Source organism: Ictalurus furcatus, chromosome 10 (genome assembly GCF_023375685.1).
Source record: "Ictalurus furcatus strain D&B chromosome 10, Billie_1.0, whole genome shotgun sequence".
NCBI classification, from domain to species: domain Eukaryota; kingdom Metazoa; phylum Chordata; class Actinopteri; order Siluriformes; family Ictaluridae; genus Ictalurus; species Ictalurus furcatus.
The window spans coordinates 12,528,182-12,554,279 of NC_071264.1; the positions used below are offsets into that span (position 1 = coordinate 12,528,182).

The 26,098-nt window shown below is 40.0% G+C and overlaps 1 protein-coding gene across 4 annotated transcripts in view; it reads right to left on the bottom strand.

Annotated features, from left to right (window-relative positions):
- The window catches only part of mark1 (MAP/microtubule affinity-regulating kinase 1), a 49,503-nt gene that overhangs the window by 13,773 nt on the left and 9,632 nt on the right, over positions 1 to 26,098 (bottom strand). For 2 of the 4 annotated variants that reach the window (XM_053634036.1, XM_053634034.1), the window contains exons 2-6: positions 14,944 to 15,147; positions 12,376 to 12,429; positions 4,144 to 4,192; positions 1,310 to 1,375; positions 1,145 to 1,215 (exon numbers count right to left, since the gene is read on the bottom strand). In XM_053634036.1, coding sequence (XP_053490011.1) covers positions 1,145 to 1,215; positions 1,310 to 1,375; positions 4,144 to 4,192; positions 12,376 to 12,429; positions 14,944 to 15,147 — 444 coding nt within the window. Of the gene's footprint in view, positions 1 to 1,144; positions 1,216 to 1,309; positions 1,376 to 4,143; positions 4,193 to 12,375; positions 13,364 to 14,943; positions 15,148 to 26,098 lie in introns of those variants that run through there. The other 2 variants (XM_053634033.1, XM_053634032.1) reach the window with 1 other exon arrangement.

Sequence of the window (26,098 nt, forward strand, 5' to 3'; positions counted from 1 at the left end):
TAGCAGCTGCATGATGAAATGATGCATTTAGTATTGATCAGCAGCATATTCATTGTCTTGTAATGATGAAATCAGATAAACGCCTGCTCAGTTATGGCTATGAAAGGGCAAGCTCAAAGGCTTGTAATGATTTCTGTATAATGTAATGGCAGCACTGCATCACACCGCTAGGGGTCAGTGTGTGTGTTAAGCCTTATACAAAAAGATCTTTTTTCCCCCCCAAATAACACCCCTCCAGAATTTTGGGCACCAGAAACTAAAATTAAAAAATCCAGTACCAGTGGCTCCGGTTTGATTGTTCTTGGTACATATTAAAGAGACTTGGGAGCTGGGCTACCGTTCAGCAGCGTTCGATGCACATTCCGCAGAACATCGGCACTATGTTTGTACCGTCAAAACTAAAACCTAGCAAAGGTTTGATGAACAAAAAGAAACACTTGTTTTCGGATGGCACGTAATGCCAATTTAAAGGAGGATTTGTCCGTCAAGTCAGTTGTAATGTCAACCATTTTCATTCCACACTGCAGAATTTTGAAGTCTTGAAGTTATTTCATAGAATCAAATATATGACGGTTAACCACATGCAGAGATGCCAGGGTCACTTTTTTTTTTTTAGCAAAAATTGGCCTAGTTGTGGAACAAGTTTGCGGGTGGAAAAACTAAGTCCGCAGGCTGCGTTTTTTCTTTGGTTAGTTTAAAAATAACCCAAAGCCACCAAGATCCTCCTTTGAAGCAAATAATCGGAAATCAATGATGTGTTAAACTCTTAAAATAGAAATTTCTGACCTCTGACTAGGAAAATATAAAGATGGTGCCCTTTCTAGTCTGAATTACTATTTGGAAACTCTGAGCGGTCTCATCAACCCTGAGTTACTGAGACCTGGCAACCTTGCCTACACACCAGATAAGACAAAGGAACACTTCTTCCATGTTAAACGTAACAAGGTCATCACATGGTGCAGTAAAAGGGATGGAGAATTTTTGCTGTCATCCCTGTCCCCCTCACATTCTTCTGTCCAACTGGTTAAAAAAAATAAAATAATAATAATTCAACCAGAGCTCCAACTTCTACTGGGTGCTGCTTGTGCCAGCTCGTTTTATGAAAAATGTGGAAATGTGACTAGATTCAACTTGATCCACTCACCTGTCGAAACTTGGCCCTGGCTTCCTTCTCCTTCATTCTTCCATGTGCAACTAAGTAGTCAAATACTTCGCCTGTGACACACACACACACACGAATTCAGACATCTGGAACCACCAGTGTCGTGTACATAATTCCTTACTGTAGACTGAGAACATTAAAACTCACCTCCACTAGCATACTCCATTATCAAATAAAGTGTCTTGTCCGTTTCGATGACCTCAAATAACTTAACTGTGGAGAAGAGAGAATAAGAGGATAATAGCTGTGGTAAACAATGAGAAATTGCTGGTGTTCTATTGCTTGTTTAATGTCAACTTTTTTTTTTTTTTTTTTAAAAGGATGAATTGCTGAGACGTTATGCCTTAGAAATAAACTTCTATGAACAAAGAGATCATGTACCATAGCACACATTACTCCATCAAACAAAAAAATCCTGGTAACGAGTGAACTCTGAAGTCTATATGTGCAGTGTGACAGTACTCAGAGGACCAGCGTTATGGACGGACACAAATACACACACGCGTGCATGATACATTCGTCTTAATATCCATGTGAGGACTTTTGACTTAATTATTAATACAACTAACTTATGCTACATTAAACCTAACCTTAAGAAAAACTTTACTGTTTTTTTTTTTTTTTTTTTTGCATTTTTAACAAAATGCAGATTGTGTTCAAATAAAAAATTTAAATGAATTAATTAAAATAAAATAAGATATATAAAACAGCGAAATACACACACACACACACACACACACACACCATGGCCTTCACACTGAAACAGTAGAATGTCTAGGTTTATAGGCATGGGAAAGTCTTTTCGACCTCTCACCCTAATGTGTTTAGGATAACACTACTTTTACAGAATGTAAGGATTGTTTACAATTAAGTCAGAGAGCTAGATTGCACATGGGTAATAAATCATTCATAGATATGATTTGAAGTCAGAGTTGCAGTGGAAATGATGACTGCAGCAGCTATCTTGTGCCACCCTTGTGACCACGCCCCTGAGATAAAGAGGGAAGGATGAACACCATCACCTACGCAGACAGGAGTAGTAATAAAATGTGGAAACTGAACAGAGACAGAATAAGGTGAAGATAGCAGCAAGTCAGTGGTGTTTATTTACAGCTTAAGTAAACTCAGTTTTAGCCAAAAAGAGAAATCATACAGACACACACTGTCTCATACGCTGGGCTGCAAAGCAACATGATGGAGACAGAAAGATGTCCTGTCATCACAATCAATAGTACAGAGGCAAAGTGTGGCCTGAAGACAAAACTGCTGATAAGGCGCCTGCCCTGAGCTCGGTCATCTCACTACCGCAACAATGCTCTGTTAGCAACATGATCCAGTTCAAATGTAATTAAAATGTAGAGTGAGAGACAGAAAGGGAAATGTGCAGCGTCATAAAGGAAAGCGAGCGGTAAGGTAGAGAAGGAGAGCAGGAAAACAAGCCCCGTTACTCAAGAGACACGCGTTAATCAGAGGAGAGAAAGGTTGCGAGGGAGAAAAAAAGGGGTAGAATGAAAGAAATACGAGAGGGCATGCAAGGGTGAGGAGAGACAGAGGAAAAAGAGAGCGCAATAGTGAAATGTTTTCAGGGTCTGGGTCTTTATAGTCTCATCACACAGACACAGGCTCTGATCATGCTTTATGGGGGTAATTCAGTGGTCTCTTGCTGGGCCATCGCTCACTCAAAGACAAAGACGCGCACACACACGATTCTATCAACAGCAACCAGTGCTCGAACCCAGCACTCTTATGCCATTTCACCCTTCACCCATTTCTTGGGGGTACTGGTAAGTAAACTCAATTCTCTAAAGGTTTTAATGCAGAGTTATGTTTTTTTTTTAATGGTTGCAGTGTGGTTTTGCTCATCGACTGATTCCACTTAATTAGAAACCATTACAGCTACACAATAACAGCTAAAACTACAAGCACAATTATACACCAAAGCTTGAAAGAATTATTTTATTTTCATTTCAATTTATCTGAATAGTAAAAAACAAAAAAAAAACAAAAAAAACCCAACTTTTTAAAAGCTTTTCTTTCACATTATAAGCGTCTATTCCTTCAAATGTACAAACCTCAAAATCAAACAAACAAATAAATAAATACACATCGCTACAGTATGCAGGTAGGAAAACCTGTGGAGAGCTTGAGAGTCAATAAACACATCTCCATCACAAACCAATAACATTCACAATCATGAAAACAGGATTAATCGTGCAGTCCAAACATGCATCCAGCACCCTGCATAAGTATCCACCCCTTTGAACCTTTCCACAGTGTTGCAACCTGGACTTATTTGGGATTTTTAACATTTGATTATTAAGATACAGGGGGATGTAAACTTTTGAACAAGATGATCGGTGTAAATCGTTATGATCCCTCTTTTTTTTTTTTTTTTTTAAATTCTAAACATTTTGCAGATTCTGCAAGGTGTATGTAAACTTATAACCTCAATTAGACCTCGCCACCCAGCTTTCTGGTGAGTCTGGTATGTCCTGTGAACAGCTTCTCCCATTGAAACGTGCATCTCTTCAGCTCGTTGAGGGTGAACCTCGGCCTCTAGGTTGCTTCTCTGACTAAAGCCCTCCTTACACGGTCACTGTCGTTCGGTGGATGTCTTCTTTAAAGCAGAGCTGCAGTTGTGCCTTATTCATTCCTAGTTTGAATTGGTCTCCATGATGCTATTTGTTTATATTGAGACAAACATGTGACACTTTAAATGCAACACAGGTGGACTCCATTCACCTTATTATGTGACTTCTGATGGGAACAGTATACACCAGAACTAATTCAGGGGGTTCACAATTCAGTATTGTGGGCTATTTTGAGTAGAAGCATGACATATAATCCCAATTAAGTTGATTTCAGTTCCAGGGTGTAACACTACAAGATGTGGAAAAGTGAAAAAGCGGTGAATACTTACGCAAGGGATAGTACATCAATCAAGGCTAATAAAAGTATATACTGTACATATATGGTCTTACCTATATTAGGGTGATTCAAAATCTTCATAATCCTTACTTCACGAAAAAGCTGTTGAGAAAAAAAACAATAAGTTTAGTAGTATTTTTTTTAAGCCTTTTTGCATTTCACATAATAATAATTAAGGTGCTATAGTTACTCAGAAGCACATGACATTGTACCGAAACCTGTCTACAGATTTACCTTCAATAAAAAAGTCTGAACCTGTTACAGTTTCTTGCAAGATTGTTACATTTGTAGTTTGATCACTCTGTCACTAGTGAAAGGCTGTACAGTGAGAAAACAGTCATACGTGATTTTTTTTTTTTTTTTTTTAAATATGAAAGATCTTGACTGGAGGCACTGTGGCGCAGTGTGAAACATTGCTGCCTCACAGCTCCAGGATCGATCCTGAGCTCAGGTTACCATCTGAGTGGAGTTTCTGTGTCCTCTATAATCACCAGTTTCCACCCACCTCCCAAAAATGTGCCAGTTGATAGGTTTTTACTACACTGTGAATGTGTCCGCATGGTGCCCAATGATGGGATGGAATCCTGCTCAGGGGGTAATGTCTTATCTATTGAGTTAAATCCTAATATTACACTCCAACCTGCCTCCTACATTTTTTTTTTTGGTGCTGTTTGTTGACAAAATGTGAATTCATATGCCACCAGGTCAGATGGTGTTCAATAATTCAACATTGGAATTCATTCAAAATTACCAATTTTCAAAATGGTTTTGAGAAGCCAGAAAGCTGTATCTGAGCCTGTCTCTCTTAAAGAACCCCGACTAGAACCCTCATTGTCAGGGTTTCCTCTTCCTGATCTTCCTACAAACATTGTGCACTTGATCGCTGTCAGCTCCGTTAACGGCTTTATGTTGGGATTAGAGTCTCGCTCACTGGTGCGTGCTTTGGAGAATAGCACCTGCCAAATGAATGCATGTAAATGTAAAATGATGTCCCATCTCTGCATTGCCTCGGAGTTGTACACAGAATTCAGCCCCTTGCAGACTAAGCAGCAGCTCGCAAAAAGGTAAGATGTGAACCACCGGTTTCCGTTTCCTCTGCGGAGAAAATTCAACCACAGAGAAGTAACAGACGTAACAAACAGACCTGCTATTCAAAAGGCCAAAACAGACTACTTTTTTTTTTTTTTTTTTTTTTTTTTTTAAACCAGGAGCAACAGGAGGTCTTTTCTGTGAATGAACAGTAAATTAATGTCTTGCCTGTTCATCCAATCAGCAGGCACTAGGCTAGCCTTGCGCTCTGGTATGATTGGCTAAGCAGTGACTGACGTGAGCAATACGTTGAGTGCAAGAAATGGTGAATGCTATAGTATTCTCATGCACTCTGCTTTCGAGACACATGAAATTGTCCACTAAGAGACTAGTTTTAAGGTTGATGCATTTTTTGGGAAAGCTTGCAAAAGCCACAACAGGCCCAACTCTGCCTTTAAAAGAGAGAGATTTAGCGAGAGAGAATGCATGGCTGAGAACAAGTGAGGGGGCAACAAATGGTCAAAAAAAGAAGGGGAGGGTTCTTTCAACTCCATCAACGGCAGACCACCAAACTCCAACAATACATGCTGGCAGATCAATTAATCACATGACAAAGCGGTCACGCAAACACTTTGTTCTTGGGTGCACCTCTTCAGATGCGCTGAATTTTCCACCCATTGCAGAAGCATCAGCAGCTCTACGTGGGAACACTGCTTTAGAGAAAATAGAAGTCCGTACCAACGCACATCTGTCACCTGAATCTGGTTAAAATGCTAATGATGCGGTGTAAGAGCATTGGGACATGTAGATTGGAATCAAATTCCACTGTGAAAAATACAAAGTTAACAGAGTGCTATTACTTTAAGAGGTAATGATAGCCTATTAATGATGATAATGATTGACTGTTTGCTGGAGCTGAATACACCAAGTGTATTTGAAATATATATACATATATACATACATACATACATACATACATACATATATATCACCTCATGATTCAGCATATTTAAAATACGACTGGTATTTTGACTTTGACCTCTAGCTGATGATGGGAATTTGTCCACTCTTTCTAAAAGAGAACTCTCATAAGAAAGAGACACGATAAGGAGAACGGTTAGAGGAAAAATAACACGCATTTGTCTGCTTGGTGCTGCACGTCAGCTGCGGAGAAATCCAGGCAGCTATTTTTAGAAAGATATTTCTAAACTCGACCGCAGTGACGCAACAGCATTCCAGTCTGAAGCAGATGAGAATATAACTCCCCGTAGGGCATTCACTGATGCTACATTTGAGATCATGTCATGCAGCCTGGACCTCACCAGATGTACTTGCATACTACAACATAAGCGGTGTGCAGCTCTCCTGAATATCTCCCGAGTATGAGCATCTGGAAACGTGATTAACGAGTTGGGGTCAATTGTGTAAAAAGGTGCAATTAAAGGCAGCCAACCATTCAGCAAGTCATGATTTAAAGCTGATCCGTGCACAATGATGCGGTTCTGAGTCGTGCAAACAGTTCGATTTCAATTTACAAAAATAAAGGAGGGGGGACCGCATGTCCTTCACTAAGGCTGAAAGGCACAAAGGCCACACCACTCTCATGTGGACAGACAGGCACAGTGGCCATGACGCCTCCATATACATCAGGGGTGTCCAATCTTATCTGGAAAGGGCCGGTGTGGGTGCAGGTTTTCATTCCTATCAAGCAGAAGCCACACCTGAGTCAATTGAAAGCCAAGATCAACTGATTAAATAGGTGGAATCAGGTGTGGCTCCTGCTTGGTTGGAATGAAAACCTGCAACCACACCAGCCCCTTGTGGATAAGATTGGACACCCCTGATATAGACTTACAGGCACACGCCATCTTCACTGGGAATGACTGTACACTATATGGATTTATTAGATAATACACAAGCACACTGTGCATGTACATTTAATACTACACTGATAATAAAAAGGGATGTCTGATCTCGCAGCGTAGACCATTTGGATTCAAACACATCATAAATACTGCGGTGTACAGTGCACTGATTCAAATCAGGGATTCTTTACACCCCTAAGCACACAGATGGTGAGCACACTGCAGCTTCAAACAGGACAACGAGGCATACGGAGAAAAACGTTCCGAAATTCCCCCGAAATAAACCTAAACCGATTAATTACTTCCACAGTACGCCACATCATGGAGCATGCGAGACGGCCATGTCACGGGTAACACAAACGAGATCCACTAATGCCAGAGTTAAAACCCTGATGCCTTGATTTGTAGTGCTTATGACGGAGCTTGGTTGATTCATTTCATAACTTACAGCATTTCGTTTTAGAAATGACAGCGAGAGAAATGGGGCCAAGAGGTTTATATCAGCGTGTGCGTCATTAATCTTCCTCTCAGAGAATGAGGCATTGGAGAAGAGCTTGATGAGGTTGAGATGCTCCAGTGGTCACAAACACACACAACGGTAATACACACATTAATCATATATCCATCATAACAAACATTATAAAAAGACAAAAATAACACATTACTGTACCAGACACAGATTTATATCACTCGGTTACATTAAGAAATGGGCTCACATGAGAAGCTGTTCTGAGCACAAAAAAAAAATCCATTACATGTGGCTTACGTTATTGACTGCTATTTTGGGAAATTTTCCAATTTTCCAGAGCCTCAAAAATATAGCTGAGATATGAAAAGACCGCATAGGATTCTCATTTCAGGTTTGCTTTTATGAGCCACTCCATCTCCACAAACGCAGGCCTCTGTCCGTGTTGACATGATTATGGGAAACAGAAGGAATTTCAGTGCGGCCAGCTTCAGGGAACAGTACAAGGAAGTAAGTACAAAGAGTTCACCACCCAAATCTTGCATGCTTGCTATTAGGAGTGCATGATATGGACAAAAATATGGGCAGTGGTGGCTTAGTAGTTAAAGGCTCTGGGTTACTGATCAGAAGGTCAGGAGTTCAAGCCCCAGCACTGCCAAGCTACCACTGTTGGGCCCTTGAGCAAGGCGCTTTCCCTGTTCACGGAAGAGGTGGGTATTTAGCTGTTTTTTGAAGATAGTGACAGATTCTGTGGTCCAGATTGAGGTTGGAAGTTCATTCCACCAGTGAGGGACAATCAGTGTGAAGGTTCTGGTAAGGGTGCTAAGTACAAAAGGTACTAATTAAGTGTGCTAAGTTCATGTTACGTCACTACAGTGGAAAAAATTACTAAATGCTAAAAATTAGCATTTAGTCGGGTTTTTTGGATTAATTTCCTGTTAACAGGGTCTAAAGCACTTGCAGCCTGAACTCAGGACTACAAATAAACCTAACAAGTTATTAGCAGTAACTAAGCTCATCATAAAGCGGAAATAAAATTATATAAACTACGCACGCATGTGATCCGCGTTAAACAGCAGATAAAGCACGAAACCATACTGTTTCGTTTTCTTAATTTAAACCCCCGTTCATGAAAAACATTCACGGTTTTATGTGTTTGGCAGCATGGAACAAGTGAAGCTAAGATACATCAGAGAAAGAAGTTGTGTAGCTCTGCTCCGAAGTCAGACAGAGGTATTACGGCGAATACGTTTCGTATAGGATACAAAAGAGGCATCAAGGAAACACGTATAATGAGAGACAACACGTTCTTTCGTTGATGTTCAAGCTGCAGACACTAGTTTTCACTAGACACTAGTTTTCATCAAAACACACATCAAAATCGTCCGACAGTGATCACCGATAACATCGCCAACTGTCCCAAGACTTGCAAATAGTGGTGGATATCATGATACTTGAAGGAATTTCTTCTACACACGATAAATATCACAATACAAATGTTTGCTAAGACACTGGCAGCAAAAACAGAAAAAAAATAACCTGAAAAAGCTGAATTTCAAAAATACATTTGAAAATATTTATTTAAAATACATTTAATATTTAAAAAATAACACTATTCAACAAGAAATAAATATCTATTTTTTTTTTAATTTAAAAAAAAACCAACAACAACAAAACAAACAAATAAATAAATAAGTTTACATTTTACAAATTTGAAGATTCAGTATGAAATTTTACCATCAGCTTCCAATCAAAGTTTGTAATCGTCAAAATGTTTTAAAAGCAGATGTCACAATACTGCCTATCTCTCACATTATGGGACGACACATTTTCTATCATCATATCGCTCTCATATCATCATATTGCCTAGTCATAATTGCAAAGGACAATACTGTGATAATTATTAATCAAACAACAAATTGTGCAGCTGTAGATGCTACTGATTAGCAGTGAGAAAGACCAGCTGATGTTGTGAAGCCTTGAATCAGTGGATCAAAGGCCTTGCATCACTTTAACTAGAAAATTGCATTTCCTGAAGAAAATGCAGATTAGTTGCATAGATTACAGAATGGTACACTGTTGTTAAGGTAGGCTGTAAAGATAGGTTGCTGCTAGGCAGATGCTACGGTATTCCTCGTGGTTGTTGCTATGAAAAGAATGAGACAGGTGAATTCTAAATACATTGTTAAATAAACACCGGGGAAGGGTAAAGGCCTTGCTGGTGGCTTGGCTGTGCTGGGATTTGAACCCACCTCCTTCCGATAAGCACGCCTTAAACCGCAGAGTCACCACTCCAGCGTAAATGTGATTTGAATGTACTCAAATAAACAGGGCCGTGCGAATCTGCGTGACATAAAACTGAACATCTGGAACTTGTGACTCACCTTCACTATGCAGTCACCAAAAGACAGACGCAAACAGACTTTTATAAACATGTGTATGGACCATGTTAAATAGACAGTACGTTATTATGATTATAGGCTGTCCGATGTTAGCCTATGGGGTGAAAGGTCATACCATTTCATGCTTTAACCTCTCAGCTTAAGGACTCAAACGCAGCGGATCATCAGGAACTAGGGACGGGCGATATGGACTTAAAACAATATCACGTTCATTTCTGGTATTTATTGCGATAAAAATAAGAGTGATGATACAAATTTAGTACCATGCACCACTGTTTGTAGCTACAAGTGATAGCTGTGATCTTGAGCACCTCAGAAACACAAACACTGATCTAAAAATAAAACTGATTTTGTGTAATCAAACCAGTTCCAGATTGTAGAGGTAGCTCCTCGTTTAGTGATAAACTCCTCCTCAGCTTCACGTCCGCCTTCCGCCGTACTTGTTTGCACGTGAGCTGCGAATGGGTCGCACACTGTCCATACAGAAATACGTCATCAACTAGGCTTTGTCGTTATTATCAGGGGAAGACTAATTCTTATTGTGGGGAGAATTTCTTCCAGTATATTGCAAACGATAAGATCTCGCCCATATCCCTATCAGGAACACCAGCATGAACTGTAACACCAAACACTTGAGTCTATATAACGAAGCTCAGTGACCTGACTAGCCTTGAATATCACAGCAGAATTTACACTGTACGCAGGCACAAGAGTTTCGAATGGGCTCTCTGAGCCTTGATAAGGTGTTTAATTATTACACCAGGATCTTTTTTCTCTCGCATGAAGATAATAAATGATAGGAGACTAACTTGTTTTGCAGATGGCCCACATCATCAAACGTAACTATAAACCTTGAGAACATTTTTTTAAAAGTGTGGTGTTCTTTAAAAAAAATAAGAAATCTTTATAATTAGTGATCAGAAGATCAACTGTTCAAACACTCAAGCACGTACTCAAACAGAAATCTAAACCAGAGTCTCTGTTTTTAATAATAAAGTCGAAACTTACTTTTCAACTTACAAAATTCCACAGGCAAAATTCCAGCATTATTCAATTAATTTGGACTATTCACAGTGCTACCCACACACACGGCACAAAACAGTGTGCTAGGCGCTATGAAATACACTGAGAGACGCTTTAAACGTGCTAAAGCCCGCGTTCACGCTCCACTGTTAAACTTCATTTCACTTGCAAGTTAAGTGTCTCCTTATCACACTGCCACAGTTAGTTACAGATTATGAGCTACAAAATTGCTTCATACCAGCTAATCCATTATTTCTCCTTGGAGACAGAGTGGTCCTGCTTCGAATTTTACACCTTCAGGCTGTAATTAAAGTTGAATCAAACTTAAATTTGACCCGTTTGCAGCTTATCTTTCAAAGCGCTGCCACCGAGACAAACAGTTTAGTGCATGGAAGAGAAAGGTCTCAGTTGTACAGGCATGGAGGGAAACGTCTTTGGTTCCAAGAACTGAATCATTTACACATTTAGCATGACGCACCTGATGATGCAGTGCACCAACCGAGCGGTGAGCAGACAAAAAGTCAAACACTCCGAAACTGCAGGCAGCCATACAGCAAATGTGCCAGACGCACAACTCCCAAATATTCTCAAATATTCAAAATATGGCTTTATCCCTAATTATAGCATATACCATTTTATCCCACTACCTACTTCTCTTCTAATGTACAACAGCTACCAGTTTAGGGGAAACACAGAGCCAGCCGCTGCACACACAAGATCCTACAGCAACTGAATATACTTGGAGAAAAGCGCTAACTGCCCTCTTCCATATACATTAGCTAATAGAGGCTTGCGATGGACTCGTGTCATTAGTGTCACAATGTCATACAAAGCTCACTGATGGGACGCAGATCACAATTTCTCGATGATCGAGCGTCACTCAGGAGCCCTAGTGTTCCCTTCTTGCAGAAAGCTCACATTAATAATGCCTCTTAAAGACCTAACATACATTTAGAACATCCCATGACTCTTTCGTGCTACTTAGGTTCTCCACAGGGAAGCATTGGCAATATATATTTATCCATGTTGCTTATGGCAACTAAAATCACTGGAACGTTCAAAACATGTGACTCAGCGTGCCCATGTTTTGTCCTTCATGTGTCTTTACAGCCTGAACAGCACGTTGCCCTGAACGACATCTATTACACAACCGTGACATGCTTGTGTCGGTGTATTATCACAGCTGCTCTATTAGTCACACTTCCTAAGACAAGAAAAGTAAGAAATGCGCCTGGAAATTCTTGCCTTGAAATACTGTTTTAAATAAAGAACCGTGATCAGAAGTGCATTTTAAACAGATCACTAATGGACTTGCGAGGATACGTCCTCATCACTCAGCCATAACGATAACAGGCGAGATCATTGACGGGGACTTTACGCGGCCTCCATAACTACATAATAAACCCGCAGGCAGGCTTCACGTGTGCTGTGAGACATGAAAACTTGGTTTAAGTTGACACCCGGGTAAACAGTGAACATGGGGTTAAAAGAAGAGCTCACCTTTTGTAAACTAGTGGGGTTTAACTGCGTCTTATCGATGATCTTCACAGCAACCTGAAAGAAAGAGAGGTGTGAATTTGCAACATTCAGCAAAGACTCAAGCTCATGGAGTATTCTCAACTGAGCAGTGATCAGAAAACAGACAGACAGACAGACAAAGAGAGACGAGACAGAAAGAGACAGACAGGAAGAACATAACAGACAGACACAAAGAGAGACAACGAGACAAAAAGAGACAGGGACAATATAACAGACACAAACAGAGACAATGAGACAGAGAAACAGACAGGGACAATATAACAGACAGACACAAAGAGTCAGCCAGAACAGAGAGAAACAAACAAAAACAGAGACCAAAAAAAAAGACAGATTGAAAGATACAGAAAGAGACAAAAAGAGAGAATGAGACATACAGAGAGACAAACATGCAAAATGGACAGTCCAGATCCGACTGATTTTAAAGCAGTATTATGTGAGGAATCAATTATACACAATCAGCCAAGACCTGTTTGGTGTCTAGACATTTACTGTTTTAGTTTTGCACGGAAGCTTTGAGGCTAATGTAGCTAACAAGTAATGAAAGCATGTAATGGAGGCTTCACTCAAAAGCTTTTTCATAAACTTACACACACTCACTTCAACCACATCTAGCGATCTAGTTTGGTCAGACTTGCAAAAAAAATAAATAAAAATAAGCATAAGGATGCATGCAGAGATGACCGCTACAGAGAGGAGCCTAAAATGGTTTCTCTTATACTGTTGGATGGGAGTTGATCCTGGATCATAGCCAACGACACCAGTGGCTAAAATAAGAGTTGACGAGCGATGGGTCTTCTAGTGCATTCTACAGAAAGGTAGCATCGTGTTCTCAGTGAAGATGCCTTACAGCAGTAAGCACAATATTATGCTGATCTTCTGGGTTTTTCACACACAACAAACTCTACAGTTTACTCAGAATGGTGCAATAAAGAAAAAAAAACATTCAGTGAGCAGCAGTTCTGTAGATGGAAACACCTTGTTGATGAGAGAGATCAACGGAGAATGGCCAGACTGGTTCGAGCTGACAGAAAGGCTACAGTAACTCAGATAATCACTCTGTACAATTGTGGTGATCAGAAAAGCATCTGAGAAAGCATGAGATTCTGCTGAGACACTTATATGGTAGGATCAGAATTTGGCACCAACAGCATGAATCCATGGACACAACCTGCCTTGTGTCAACAGTCCAGGCTGGTGGAGGTGGTGTAATGCTGTGGGGAATGTTTTCTTGGCACACTTTGGGCCTGTTAATAGCAAGCAAATATTGCTTGAATGCCCCACATTCTATTTGAGTATTGTTGCTGACCATGTGCATTCCTTCATGGCCACAATTTACCATCTTCTAATGGCTTCTTCCAGCATCATAATGCACCGAGTTCAGTGTTCTTCAGTGTTCTTCCCAGTCACCGGATCTGAATCCAGTAGAACGCCTTTGGGATGTGGTTGAACGGGAGATTCACAGCATGAAAGTGCACCTGAACAATCTGCAGGAATTGCATTATGTAATCATATCAACATGGCCCAGAATCTCTAAGGAATGTCTTCAACATCTTGTGGAATCCATGGCACCAGAATTTGAGGCTGTTTTGAGAGCAAAGGCAGGCCCGACCCAGTATTAGTATAGTGTTCCTGATAAAGCGCTCAAAAAAAATATGGAACTATTTCCATAAGGCTAATCGTGATAACATTTTCCAAACATTATTTCTCAATATTACTGTGGTTAATTAACAGTTCTCAACTGGAGCCCTGATATAACAGGTGTCATGGCTTATGGGCCCAATACGGCCTGCCTCCTTATTTCACTTGGGTCGTACAAACGTACGAAACTGCCTGCAGTACACTGCTACCTAGCTTTTTCATTTTGTTATTCGCCTAATATAACGCCTGAGTCAGAGTCCTTAAATGCATACCAATGTGTGACTATATTGCTAAGAGAAGTGGGAGATGTATGGGAGAGTGGGAGTAGGTGTTAGTACGTAGCACAGATAAGTGGTCTGATCTCACTGTAAAGATAATGAGGAAGTCATGGAAGAAAGCAAACAATTTCCATCATCAATATGACACAAATCTAAATATAGCAGACAGACTCCCAGCTTAAAGCTTGAGAATTTAAATCTTGCTCTCACACACAGAAAGAGGCAGCTCTTACTGGAGAAGGAGTCTTTGCTTAACAGTGCGTACAGTGGAACCGTTTAGGTCTGTAGTGTTCAACTATAAAACTTTATAAAGGTTTGCTTATAATATATCCTTGCTCACAAGGGTCCAAATAAGCAACTAACAAACCCCAAAAGAGGATCTGCTATTTGGGCCGCAGTCTACCATGACGAACCCTAGTCTTTGTTTGCTTTGCTCTCCTTTTCCCTTCTAATTGCCCTACATTCTGCTTTTTAACACCTCAGATTACAGATGTAACCTATGTTACATGGATATGCACAATCGGTGCACTGACAATAATTAGAAGTTACTTTACAGTTTATGGCCCTTCACATGCTTCATGTTTAAAAGACAAAAAAGGCCTGTGCACGTTACCTCCCGTCCTGTTAAAATATGACGTGCTAGTTTGACTTTGGCAAAGTTGCCCTTGCCGATGGTTTTGAGCAGCCTGTAGTTGCCGATGTGTGGCTGGTCCTCTGTGACGGACGCCACGGAGTTGCGACATCGCGGTAGACTCTGCCTGCTGGCCGACTTAGCCGGAGGTGCTGGGGGGTCGGGGAAGCCGTCCACAGATGTGTGCTGGAATACAGAGAGTGGAGAGTCAGAAAACTACTGAAATGCACGAGTTTATGTCATAAGAGTGGCTCAGAATAGACATTTAACTTCAAACATGGACCAAACTTCAGCACTAAACCAACATGACATACACAGTTCATCAAAATACACGATACAACCCTCCTCCCATAAGTGTACTTTGCGTTTTATTAAACATTCCTTATCACTCGTAGGTAAGCTGTTCATGACAATTACGTTATCGACGTATCGTACAATATATGGACATGACCATGTTCATCTTTGCTGGCCTTACTGTGTTTGCATGCGTGTTTGAATGAAGTTCACAGACATTTCAGCCGTTCGTGCTGCTTCTGTGCTCTCGTCTGCCCCAGGGCTGTCAAATTAAAATTTAGACTTCAAATATTTGTCGAATTTAAGATAAAAACGCAAAAACTGCACACTGGAATTGAAGATGTGTAGCGAGCACTAGCACCGATTTGAATTAAAAATGACATGCAACATGTTGATACTGACAGACAATGTTTTTTGAAGAAGAAAAATCTAGAAAGAATAGTTCTAGTGTTTTGAATTATCCAGTCACAGTCACTAATGTCGGGGTTTGAGCCGCTTAAGCTGCGTGAACTGAAACTGAAGAGTGAATGAACAGCGGCAAACTGAAGCGCTTTACTAGCGGCTTAATTAACTCGCCCAAACGCATCCTACACACACACACACGAGATTAATCAGACATGTACACAAAAAAAACCTAATAATATTACAACTTGCTTCTACACAAAATGATGTTAATGCACAAATGTACTTGAACACAAGTTAGGCGCTAGGTAGACCACGTTGTGAATACGCTCTCTGTAACAACGCACTAAAACACAGACAATACACAATATTGCATTACAATGTCTGAATATTCTTAAGAATGAAAAGTTCATTGCTCATTGAAAGGGTGTACTTGCATTATTTTGCTTTTATATCATCATTAAATCAGTGGCATAAAATCTTTAATGTCTTAATGACAATAATATCGTTTATCGCAATTATTTCTGGGACGATACATCACTTAACAAAAAGTAGTTATCGTGACAGGCCTACTCATAGGTTAGTATCGCAGTGGCGTCATGAAAATAAATACTGATGTGTCGCAAATCCCTGGGTGCACCACCATGCTTCTGGTAACATGGGCAAGCAGCATATTGGAAACTTTTCTTCCTTCCAGGAAATGTATTTCACTTTTCCAAACATCTCACAATTTTTGGGATTATAGTCCAGACCATACACAAGCAGTCCAAACTGTGTGGCTTAAATCACCAAGGAAAAGCTAAACGGAACTACAAATCTATCACTGACACTGTCACAATAGTCCTCTTTACAGTTTCATCCAAACTGCTGAAGTAATTAATCACGCTTATACGGAAGGACACAATGACTACGTTTACATGGACAATACTGTATTCAGATATTAACCCGATTAAGACATTACTCTGTTTAAGAAACTAGCATGTAAACAGCGATTACTGATGATCTTAATCCTATTCAAGTCATACTCGAAGTAAACGCAAACTGAATTAAGACATGTGGAGTACTCCTGTTTTAGTCACGTTATCGACGTGTATTACAGACATGTACACACCTTAATCACATTAACGTCGTGTGGGAGTTTTCACCACATTTTGCGACAGGACACGTACACACGGCAGTGCTCAACCGTTTGATGGCAAACAAGAGAGCACGGCTGCGTGCGAAACCGAGTACTTACCTACTACCGTATATAGTATACAGTAATACATGTTTCGGCTACTATATAGTGGGTAAGTACGCGGTTTGGGATGCAGCCCACGGCTTCAAACAGTCGTCTATGTGCATGTACAGAATGACAAATAATTAACTGCACTTGAAGCTTTCGTAAAATTAAAAATGAAACACCCAAAACTGTACACGGTACCATAACGAAGACCAACTGTATGTTGACACGTGAAATTCTGGAGGAACGTCGGACGGCAACATGTAAAATGGGAACATGAAAGGAATATTCTAAACGCAACTCATGTAAACACCTTAATCACAATATTATTCAGAATAAGGTCAATAATTAGATTACTGCTGTCCATGTAAACGTAGTCACTATGTTTAGTCACTATGTTTCAGTACGTTTACATGGACAGTAGTAATCTATGTATTGACCTTATTCAGAATAAGACAAGGTGTATAATGTTAAGGTGTGTGTAACACACGTCGATAATGCGACTAAAACAGGAATACTCCACATGTCTTAATTCCATTTGTGTTTACTTCAAGTATGACTTTAGTCGGATTAAGGTCATCAATAATCGCTGTTAACATGCAAGTTTCTTAATCAGAGTATTGTCTTAATCGGGTTAATATCGGATTATTGTTGTCCATGTAAACGTACTGAATGAAAAAGGAACAATAAATGTATGAAATGTGTGCTTTAGCAGCCTTGATGAAACTCTGCACCTTGACTGCATTCTCAAGAGACCCCCTGATGTCACCGACACTGCAGAAATTACCACAATGACCATGAGAGAAACCCAAGAGTTCGTTTAGACCAAACACCATCATCACTGTAGGTCTGATGGGATCTGGAAAGAGTCGTTAGCTTGAGGATGTGGTATATGAGCTTACAAGTTAAACCACATGAAGACCAGCTCTTCTTATAAACAACACAACCATCACAATAACAAGTATAAATTTGGAAGTATGCAGGGTTTTTTTTTCTTTTTCAAAGCCTTAAAAACTACTGTTCATGATGTGGCTGCTCACAAAGGACAAGTGTCAAATCTAAAAAAATGTCATTAATGTCGCTAGTCATCTCAGCAAATGCTACATAACACTTGTTTGTTTCCTTTAGCCTGTATTAATACACTTAAAGGGATGGTTCACCCAAAAACGAAAATTCTGTCATCAATTACTCACCATCATGTTGTTCAAACCCATAAGACTTTGGTTCATCTTCGGAACACAAATGAAGACATTGTTAATGAAACCTGGGAGATTTCTGTCTCTCGATTTACAGTCCATGTAACCAAAATTTTCAAGCTCCAAAAAGTTCATAATGGCATCATAAAAGTAATCCGTGTGACTCCGGTGGTTTAATCCCTATTTTATGAAGCGATACAAATGCTTGTGTGTGCAAAAAAACTACAATATTAAGTCTTTATTCACAAAATATCTTCACTTCCGCATAGATCTGCGATGCGAGTTCACAAGAGAGGCAGGACGCATGCGTGCTGTGTTGAAGCGAGAGCGGACAAAAAAAAAAAAATGCAAGTCCTCCTTTATGCGGACACCTTTGTTACAAAGTTTGTTCTCGCAAGAGCGGACGTCCTCGTGATACAACGGGATACAGAAGAGCTGCACTGTTTACAGCATAAGAAGAGGGATGCTGTACACAAACTCACAGAGTAAGCTTTGTAACAATTGGTTCACATTGGATTTGTTTACATATTTTGTTTTGTAATTGTATTGTAAACACTCGCACACTGGATTTGTTTACATATTTCGTTTTGTAATTGTAAACACCCACACACTGGATTTGTTTACATATTTTGTTTGGTAATTGCACTGTAAACACCCGCACATTGAATACTTGCGTATTTGTACTTTTTGTACATTTTCAACACATTTGAACAATACTTTGATAATACTGATAACCGTGATAGTTTTGGTCACGATAATCGTGATATGAAATATTCATACCTTTACATCCCTAGAGACCACCTCCAAAAAATTTTTTTTAAACCGAGAATCAGTCCTGTCTTGCGTATTCAGACCAATTGTGAAAACACCCTAATTGACTAGCTAGCCGGGCGTTATTATACACTCCGTACACGACTTCGCAAAGTGTTTTGTGATTGTTTCGGCCAAAATTGCTTGAATTTTCTGCGCCTCTGACTCGCCTAAAGACCTTTTAGCTGTACTCATGCGCGACACACGTGAATCGAAGAGGGCTTTGACTGAATGTGCATTGTGATGATGTCACATGACGCATCTTGGTCCAAATCTGCAGAAAACCTGCAGCGATTTTATAAAATTGCAAGCTCCTCCGAATATCGTGTTGTTTGCTCGATTCTGCGTTCATTTCTGTGATCGCAAAACCACAATATCCTGGAGGGACTGCCTACATTACCATAGCTACCACTTTTTAGACACTTAAATGGATGATTATTCCACCACACAGATGATGGCCTGTGTTAACTTAAGGAGCAATTGCTATTTGTTTCCCCACACAAAACAGAGAACAGCATGCTAACGCTAAGCTTCTATTCATATTGCATGGTTACATGGCTCACGGTATTCACGGTCCAAATAAAACTACTGACATGCCAGGAGTTTGTCCTCCAACGGTTCGGGGGAACACATTTCTTGGGTATCGTGTACCATCTCACAGCACGACACGCACCATCTGATTCACGTGCTAACTGAACCAAAATTGTACTGTGTAACTCCGGCATATCTGTTCCTAAATCAAGCACTGTTCATATCCTAAAGACAAGACAATCCAAAAAGTTGTGTGCCACAATGGGTCAAAAAAAAAATTAAATGGGTCACTACTCCTTTGTAAACTCCTGTGTAAAAACACAAGCAGCGAGCCATATCTTACCTTGACCTTTAACATGTTCCTGTTTGCCAGCACTAGTCCCTTCAGAACTTCTTTCTGCTCAAGCTGTGTTCCCGCTCATGCTTGCGTGGCCCCTTAAGCCTTAGCAACCGAGCACTCTTAACAATAGTGCTCGAGTAAAGCCCACTCACTCAGTCAGTCAGTCATGGTGGCGCTCCACTCAGTCAGCACAGAACACACTGTGCACCGTGACTTCCTGCATGGCCTTTCCTCCTCCGGCATGACACCAACGGATCCTGGGCTTTCAAAAATAGCCGAGTGGTTATTCTAATGTGCAGTGTTATAAATCCAAACCAAACCCCCTAACTCTAAAGCATGATGAGGTTCCTACTGAACAGAGTTTTGATTTATCCCTGGTTTATCATTTCTCTGCCTCACAGTAGCAGAATTTTCACTAACCACAAATATCATTTCTGGAAACAATAAGAAGTTTCTCCAGCTAATTCAGTAAGACAAACCAGATCACCAGCACTAGCAAGTCAGAATCTCAGCAAATAAAACATGTCTTTATTGACTGGCCGAGCTCAAAAGGTCTCGAATTTCACGCAATCGGATTTGTGCATTGTTTGGTAAATGCAACACATCTGATTTAGCAACTTCCTGCGTGCCACAGGCCGGTTCACTGACAGAAGTCTGTAGGACAGTTTCAGTAGGACAGACAGAAGCTAGGGCACAAAAACATCCTCCTCCTCCTCCTCTGTGTAAGCCTCCATGCTCCCCACACCCCCGCGTGCCTTGTAACACCACAGGCGGAAGATATAACCCAATAAAAAGCCCATCTATTCAGCCCAGTCGATTCACAGGCTCTTCTCCTGAAGCCTGGAGGTTAGATGGAGGGCAGAGCTGCTGGCTCAGTGCCAGCACTGTAACTTGCTTTCCTCCTGAAATCGCACACAAGCAAGAAATATCGGCCAATCTTTCAAGGTCGGGTTAAGGTCATGCTTCCCTGCAACCTTCCCAAGTTCTAACAGACACGTCATGTTCCTTGAATGAAAAGCTTTTTTTTTTTTTTTTAAGCACTAAGTTGCAACTGACGATCAAAATGCTGGAATTCGTTCACAGCGAGGAAGTGATCAGTAAAGGAATGCAGATTAAATGTACACTAAATGTTTGGCTTCAAGAGCTAACACAATAACTATATAACAGAGGTTCTTAACCTTTTGCAACTAAAGCCCCCCCCAAGCCTTCCCGATCATGTAGCACGACACCCCCCCCCAATATTGGAGGAGACCAGGTATAATGATTATCTATTCTATATAAAATCTATCCATCCACCAACCTGTTTTTGATAGATTTTTTTTTGCTTTTGTACTTTTTAAATGACTTTTCATAACTTTTATGATTTTTGAAACTATATCACGGACAGGTATGGAACGTGAATGATATAAAATGTTTCTGAACACTAGAACTACTTTGAACTAGAGAACTAGGCTGTAATAACGTGGACTATTTTACATGTAAAACATGTTGCATTCCATTCGTCTTGTGTTCTAAAAACATTCGTATACGAATGATGTAAATTAGGACGAAGGGCGCGTCCCGTGATCCATGACAGTGTTAAATCTCCGGCTCTCAGCCCCTCACTGAACAGAGCAGACGCAGAGAGAGGTGTTTTGTTCTGTTAAATATATCAAAATATTTTCAAATATATCATATGCCCGTCAAATGAAAGAACAAGTTAAGATATGTTTTAAAATTAACAGATTTGCTTATTCGCGAATATTAACTGAGCTTACAATCATTCGTTGATGGATTAATTTTTAATTTATTTACAAATGAAATGATGTAAAAACCTACGAGTGGTAGACAAGTTCAAGTGTCGCATTGATGGATAAAATAAACAAAAGATAATTCGGAGAGTCAAATTAAATGTCACACCAACAATAAAAAGTAAAAATGAGACATTTCGGATTAGACGATAAACTGAGGTCCCGACTCTCTGTAGTCATTAAAAATCCCAGGACACTTATCGTAAAGATTAGGGGTATGGTCCTTGCAAAATTCCCCAATTGGCCATTCTCTATCATAACCCCCTAATAATGCACTTCGAGGTGGTAACGGTAACGGGTTCACATCACCCCGGCATGAATTATTTCTCACATAACCATAATTATACCATAAATATATTCAATGGTCAGGAATATGACAACCGGAAAAGGCCAAGTATTCGTAGCAATGACGGAACGAAACCCAACATGGAGGACACAGTCCCATTAATTTAATATTGATGCATTTAATAAATAGATAATTATATAGGTTTAAAAAGGTCTACTCAGAAAAAACAAAAAAAACTGCAACCCAAAATACACAACACATTTGGTTCACTTCCTGCAGCTGGATCGATTCAGGATCGAATCGCTTTCTCACTGCAATGAAACCACACAAGAGTTCACTTGGAACTGAACAGAGACCACCTCATGCATGCAGATGGTTGTTTTTGTCCACACCTGAGAGTAACTGCTGTGTTCTGCACAAACAGACCGGTGGAGGTGGAACACGCACCATACGGAATAACCGCTGCTTATGTTAAAGCAGTCCCCATTAGACAGGAGAGATCAGACAGCCAGGATACGTTCCCACAGACACCAGTCACGCATCAGAAGCAAATCTCTAGGAAACATCATGTGGAGTTTTCCGACTGAGGCAAAACTCCCCGCCCAGGATCCGACAGATCACTCGGCTACATATATACATAACGCTGCTCGAAAACTCCAAAGTTATCACAGAGATAAGCAAAAGCAGAAAGTTAACGTCGAACTAACTTCCACAAGTACAAAAAGGTTCAACGTTCCTTGTCACATACGTGTTAGATCCAGTATACATGTAATGTACTGAAGTGTTCCATCCAATATACATGTAACGTACTGAAGTGTTCCATCCAGTATACATGTAATGTACTGAAATGTTTTTCCTTAGTTCCTCGTCCCACAGTGCAACAAACAGAACCAACAACAAACTAAGGATAAACACGCGCACTATAAAAACAGAACGTAATAAAATGTAGTAGTCTATAGAGAAGCATAATGTGCATAGAAGAGAATATGTAGAGAAAAATACACAAGTATACAGAGCTGTACAGTGTATACAGAATCTATAGTGTGCAAAACAAAAAGTCTGCTTTGTGTACGTGTGTTTCATAACTCAACACCCTTTAGAGTTATGATAAGTAAAAAAACATCACTCTATTACAGACAACAGCATGAAGCTAGCAAGCAGAGCGATTATGTTAACATACAAGCAGCTAGTTAATGTTTGATTCTTCACTAAACAATACAGTCAGAATGAGTTTTCTGCCTCATTTGCATCTCTGCTGGTGGTGTTGTGTAATAAATCTCAGCACGAGTTGCTCGAAAGCTATCAAATGAAGTAGGCTAGTGGATGTAAAGGCTTTTACACTGTATTTCCCCACTTTTCATGGATGGCACACAGCAAGTTACAATAATGTTCACTGAGCTATAGATAATGCCAGATTCAACAAATGCTTTAAAAAAATAAGTAAATAAATAATTTTTTTAAAAAATTGGAATCATCATATCTTGCAGAGGCAGCCATAACTGGTAACAGACTTAATATTCATAATATTAATGTCCAAAAAAATGAATACAATTAAAGTCCAATATGGCCACCCTCGTCTCGTGAAATGTGGTACTTTTTTGTTTAATAAATATAAAAAGTATATAAGCCACCGGCTGTGGGCTCAGGTGGTAGAGTGGGTTGTCCGCTAATCGTAGAGTTGGTGGCACGATTGCTCTGTGCCAGCCATATTCAAGTTCTCTCTTACAAACATACTGTTTAAAAGTTGTAACATCTCAGGGACAAGGAGTTCACTAGCAGCACAAAGGCAGCACCCAACAGAAACAAACAAATAAGTAAATAAAATATTCCAAGACGTTCCCGAATTCATAATATTTAGTAGGTTACTAATTTCTGAATCTATATCGCTAATGGCTTCATGCACCTGAAAACATACTCGATCTGAAAAGAAGGGGGGCGGGGGGGCATACATGCATCCCCAGTGCTTTTTCCACAAAATATTAGATCCTCAGTGTAAGAAGGAGCGCTACCGCAGGTCCTTCATCCCTACAGCAGTCAGACTCTTTAATGCAAAAAACAAACAATGTGGCACTGCTAGTTGTTTTTGCATCGTCAGGCAACATGTTCAAAATAATTCTGCAATATGAACAAATTTATTCACTTATTACTATTTGTTGCATTTATCACTTATGTGTATAAATGAGGTGTTACTCATCTGTATATATTCATATTTGTATTCAACTGTACATACAATGAGGTGTTCATAGTGTACATATTACCATTATTATTATTTTTACTACTATTATTCTCATTTTTATATTCCTATTTTAGATAGATAGATAGATGCCGTGCGGACCGGGAAGTGCACGAACAAGACTGTAGGAGGAGGTCTGAGTTCGGATGCACTGGAACTGTGCCGCGATTCCTGTGAACGCGACTCGTACTCGGGTCTGCAATTGTTCAGGAAGTAAAGTAACCTGTGCGTGTGTTTTAGCCGATGGAGACCTCATTCATTTCCACAGCACGGGTGTACCATGAGTGGCAGGGGAACTTAGTGGGATGCAAAAACGGTCCACTGCTGCGCATAATAGCACCAAAATCATTAAAAAAAATAAAATAAAATATGGTGAGTCAATTTGTGTTCTTCATACACACGTTTGTGATGCAAGATAAACGCAAATGCAAAGGGGTTCGATAGAATCAGGCGAGTCTGAAACCAGACCAACGCTGCAGGGGCGCCAGGAACAATCCCACTCGGATTCTGACCACAGCAAACGTGCCGAGTGTGAAAACCACCTAAAATAATACAGCAAAAAGATTTGACCAGTCCACACACTCAAATGAATTCTCTCAGAAGAGTTTAATCATGATTGATAAGTTTAGCATAATAGTTCAACTCTATCTTGTTTGAGGAGCATGACACAGGCACTGAGAAAGCCACCAAAGGCAAAACTAAAAGCAAAAGAAGCTTTTAGGAAGGGGGGAGCTGGAGTAGGAAGACCTTTTTTTAGACATGGGGTGCAAGATTGAGGGTTTTTTGTTGTACGCATTGTTACTCCACCCTGTTCATAAACTACAGCACATTTTGAGAATTGGTTCCTGGTGAGCCATGATGTGAAACGATTGCTGCCAACATCAACTGTTAAATGTGCTTTCTTCCCACAATCATCTTAAGCAGCAGCTTGCACTGTCCTCACCTTTTTTTTTAAAAATTAAAAAAAAAAATTTTTTTAACTAGTCCACAGAATGATAGCTTGGTTTTAATTTTAATGTCTGTGGGGGTTTTGTGTCTTTTAGGATCATCAAGAGGTTTCTGACATTGGTTGGCTACCAATATTATTTTTGGCTTGTGGAGACATGACGACTAGAAACATGGCATCTCTCAGTGCAGAGACCCGCCTCGCCGCTACAGGACAAGACCCGCCTCGTCGCTCGAGGTCGAGACCCGTCTAACCGCTTGCCGCGGTAGGACGAGGTCCATCTTATCGTTTGCTGTTATAGGACATCTAAGAGCACTTTTCAACTGTGCGGTATGTCTCAGCTTTGCATGCAAATTAACCATGAACCTGTATTTTTGACAGTATATCCACCCACATACACAGCATGTACATATGGGCGGAGCTAAAATTAGCAGAGGGCATTGATTGGTCAAACACAATTGATAGAGAATCATCTCGATAATGTTTATAGCTGGCGTCACTTCTCTACCAGATCACTTCATTGGTTTAATGATAAACTTTGGGAGACTCACTCTCTCTCTCTCTTTTTTTTTTATGTCATCTTTCAAGCAGACTTAAATATTACAAATTTAATCACAGCTTAATATACAGTGGTGTGAAAAAGTATTTTCCCCATCCTGATTTCTTCTGTTTTTGTGTATCTCTCATAGTAAATTGTTTCAGAAATTACAATAAAATCTAAGATAAAACAAAAGCAACTGAGTAAATACAAAATACAGTTTATAAATGACAATGTTATTTATTGAAGCAAAAAAACGTATCCAATACCAACTGGGCCTGTGTGAAAATGTATTTGTCCCTGTAGTCACTAATTCCAGAAATCTATGGAACTGCAGTCATAATGGGGGATTCAGCTGGACTAGACACAACCAGGCCTGATTACTGCAAACCCTGTTCTAACTTTTTCAACAGCATGAAGTTGGTTAAAAGGTCTTACCCAGTAACACACTATGGCAAAATTTAAAGAAATTCCAGACATGATTAGGAAGAAAGTGATTGAAATACATCAGTCTGGGAAGGGTTACAAAGCTATTTCAAAGGCTCCAGG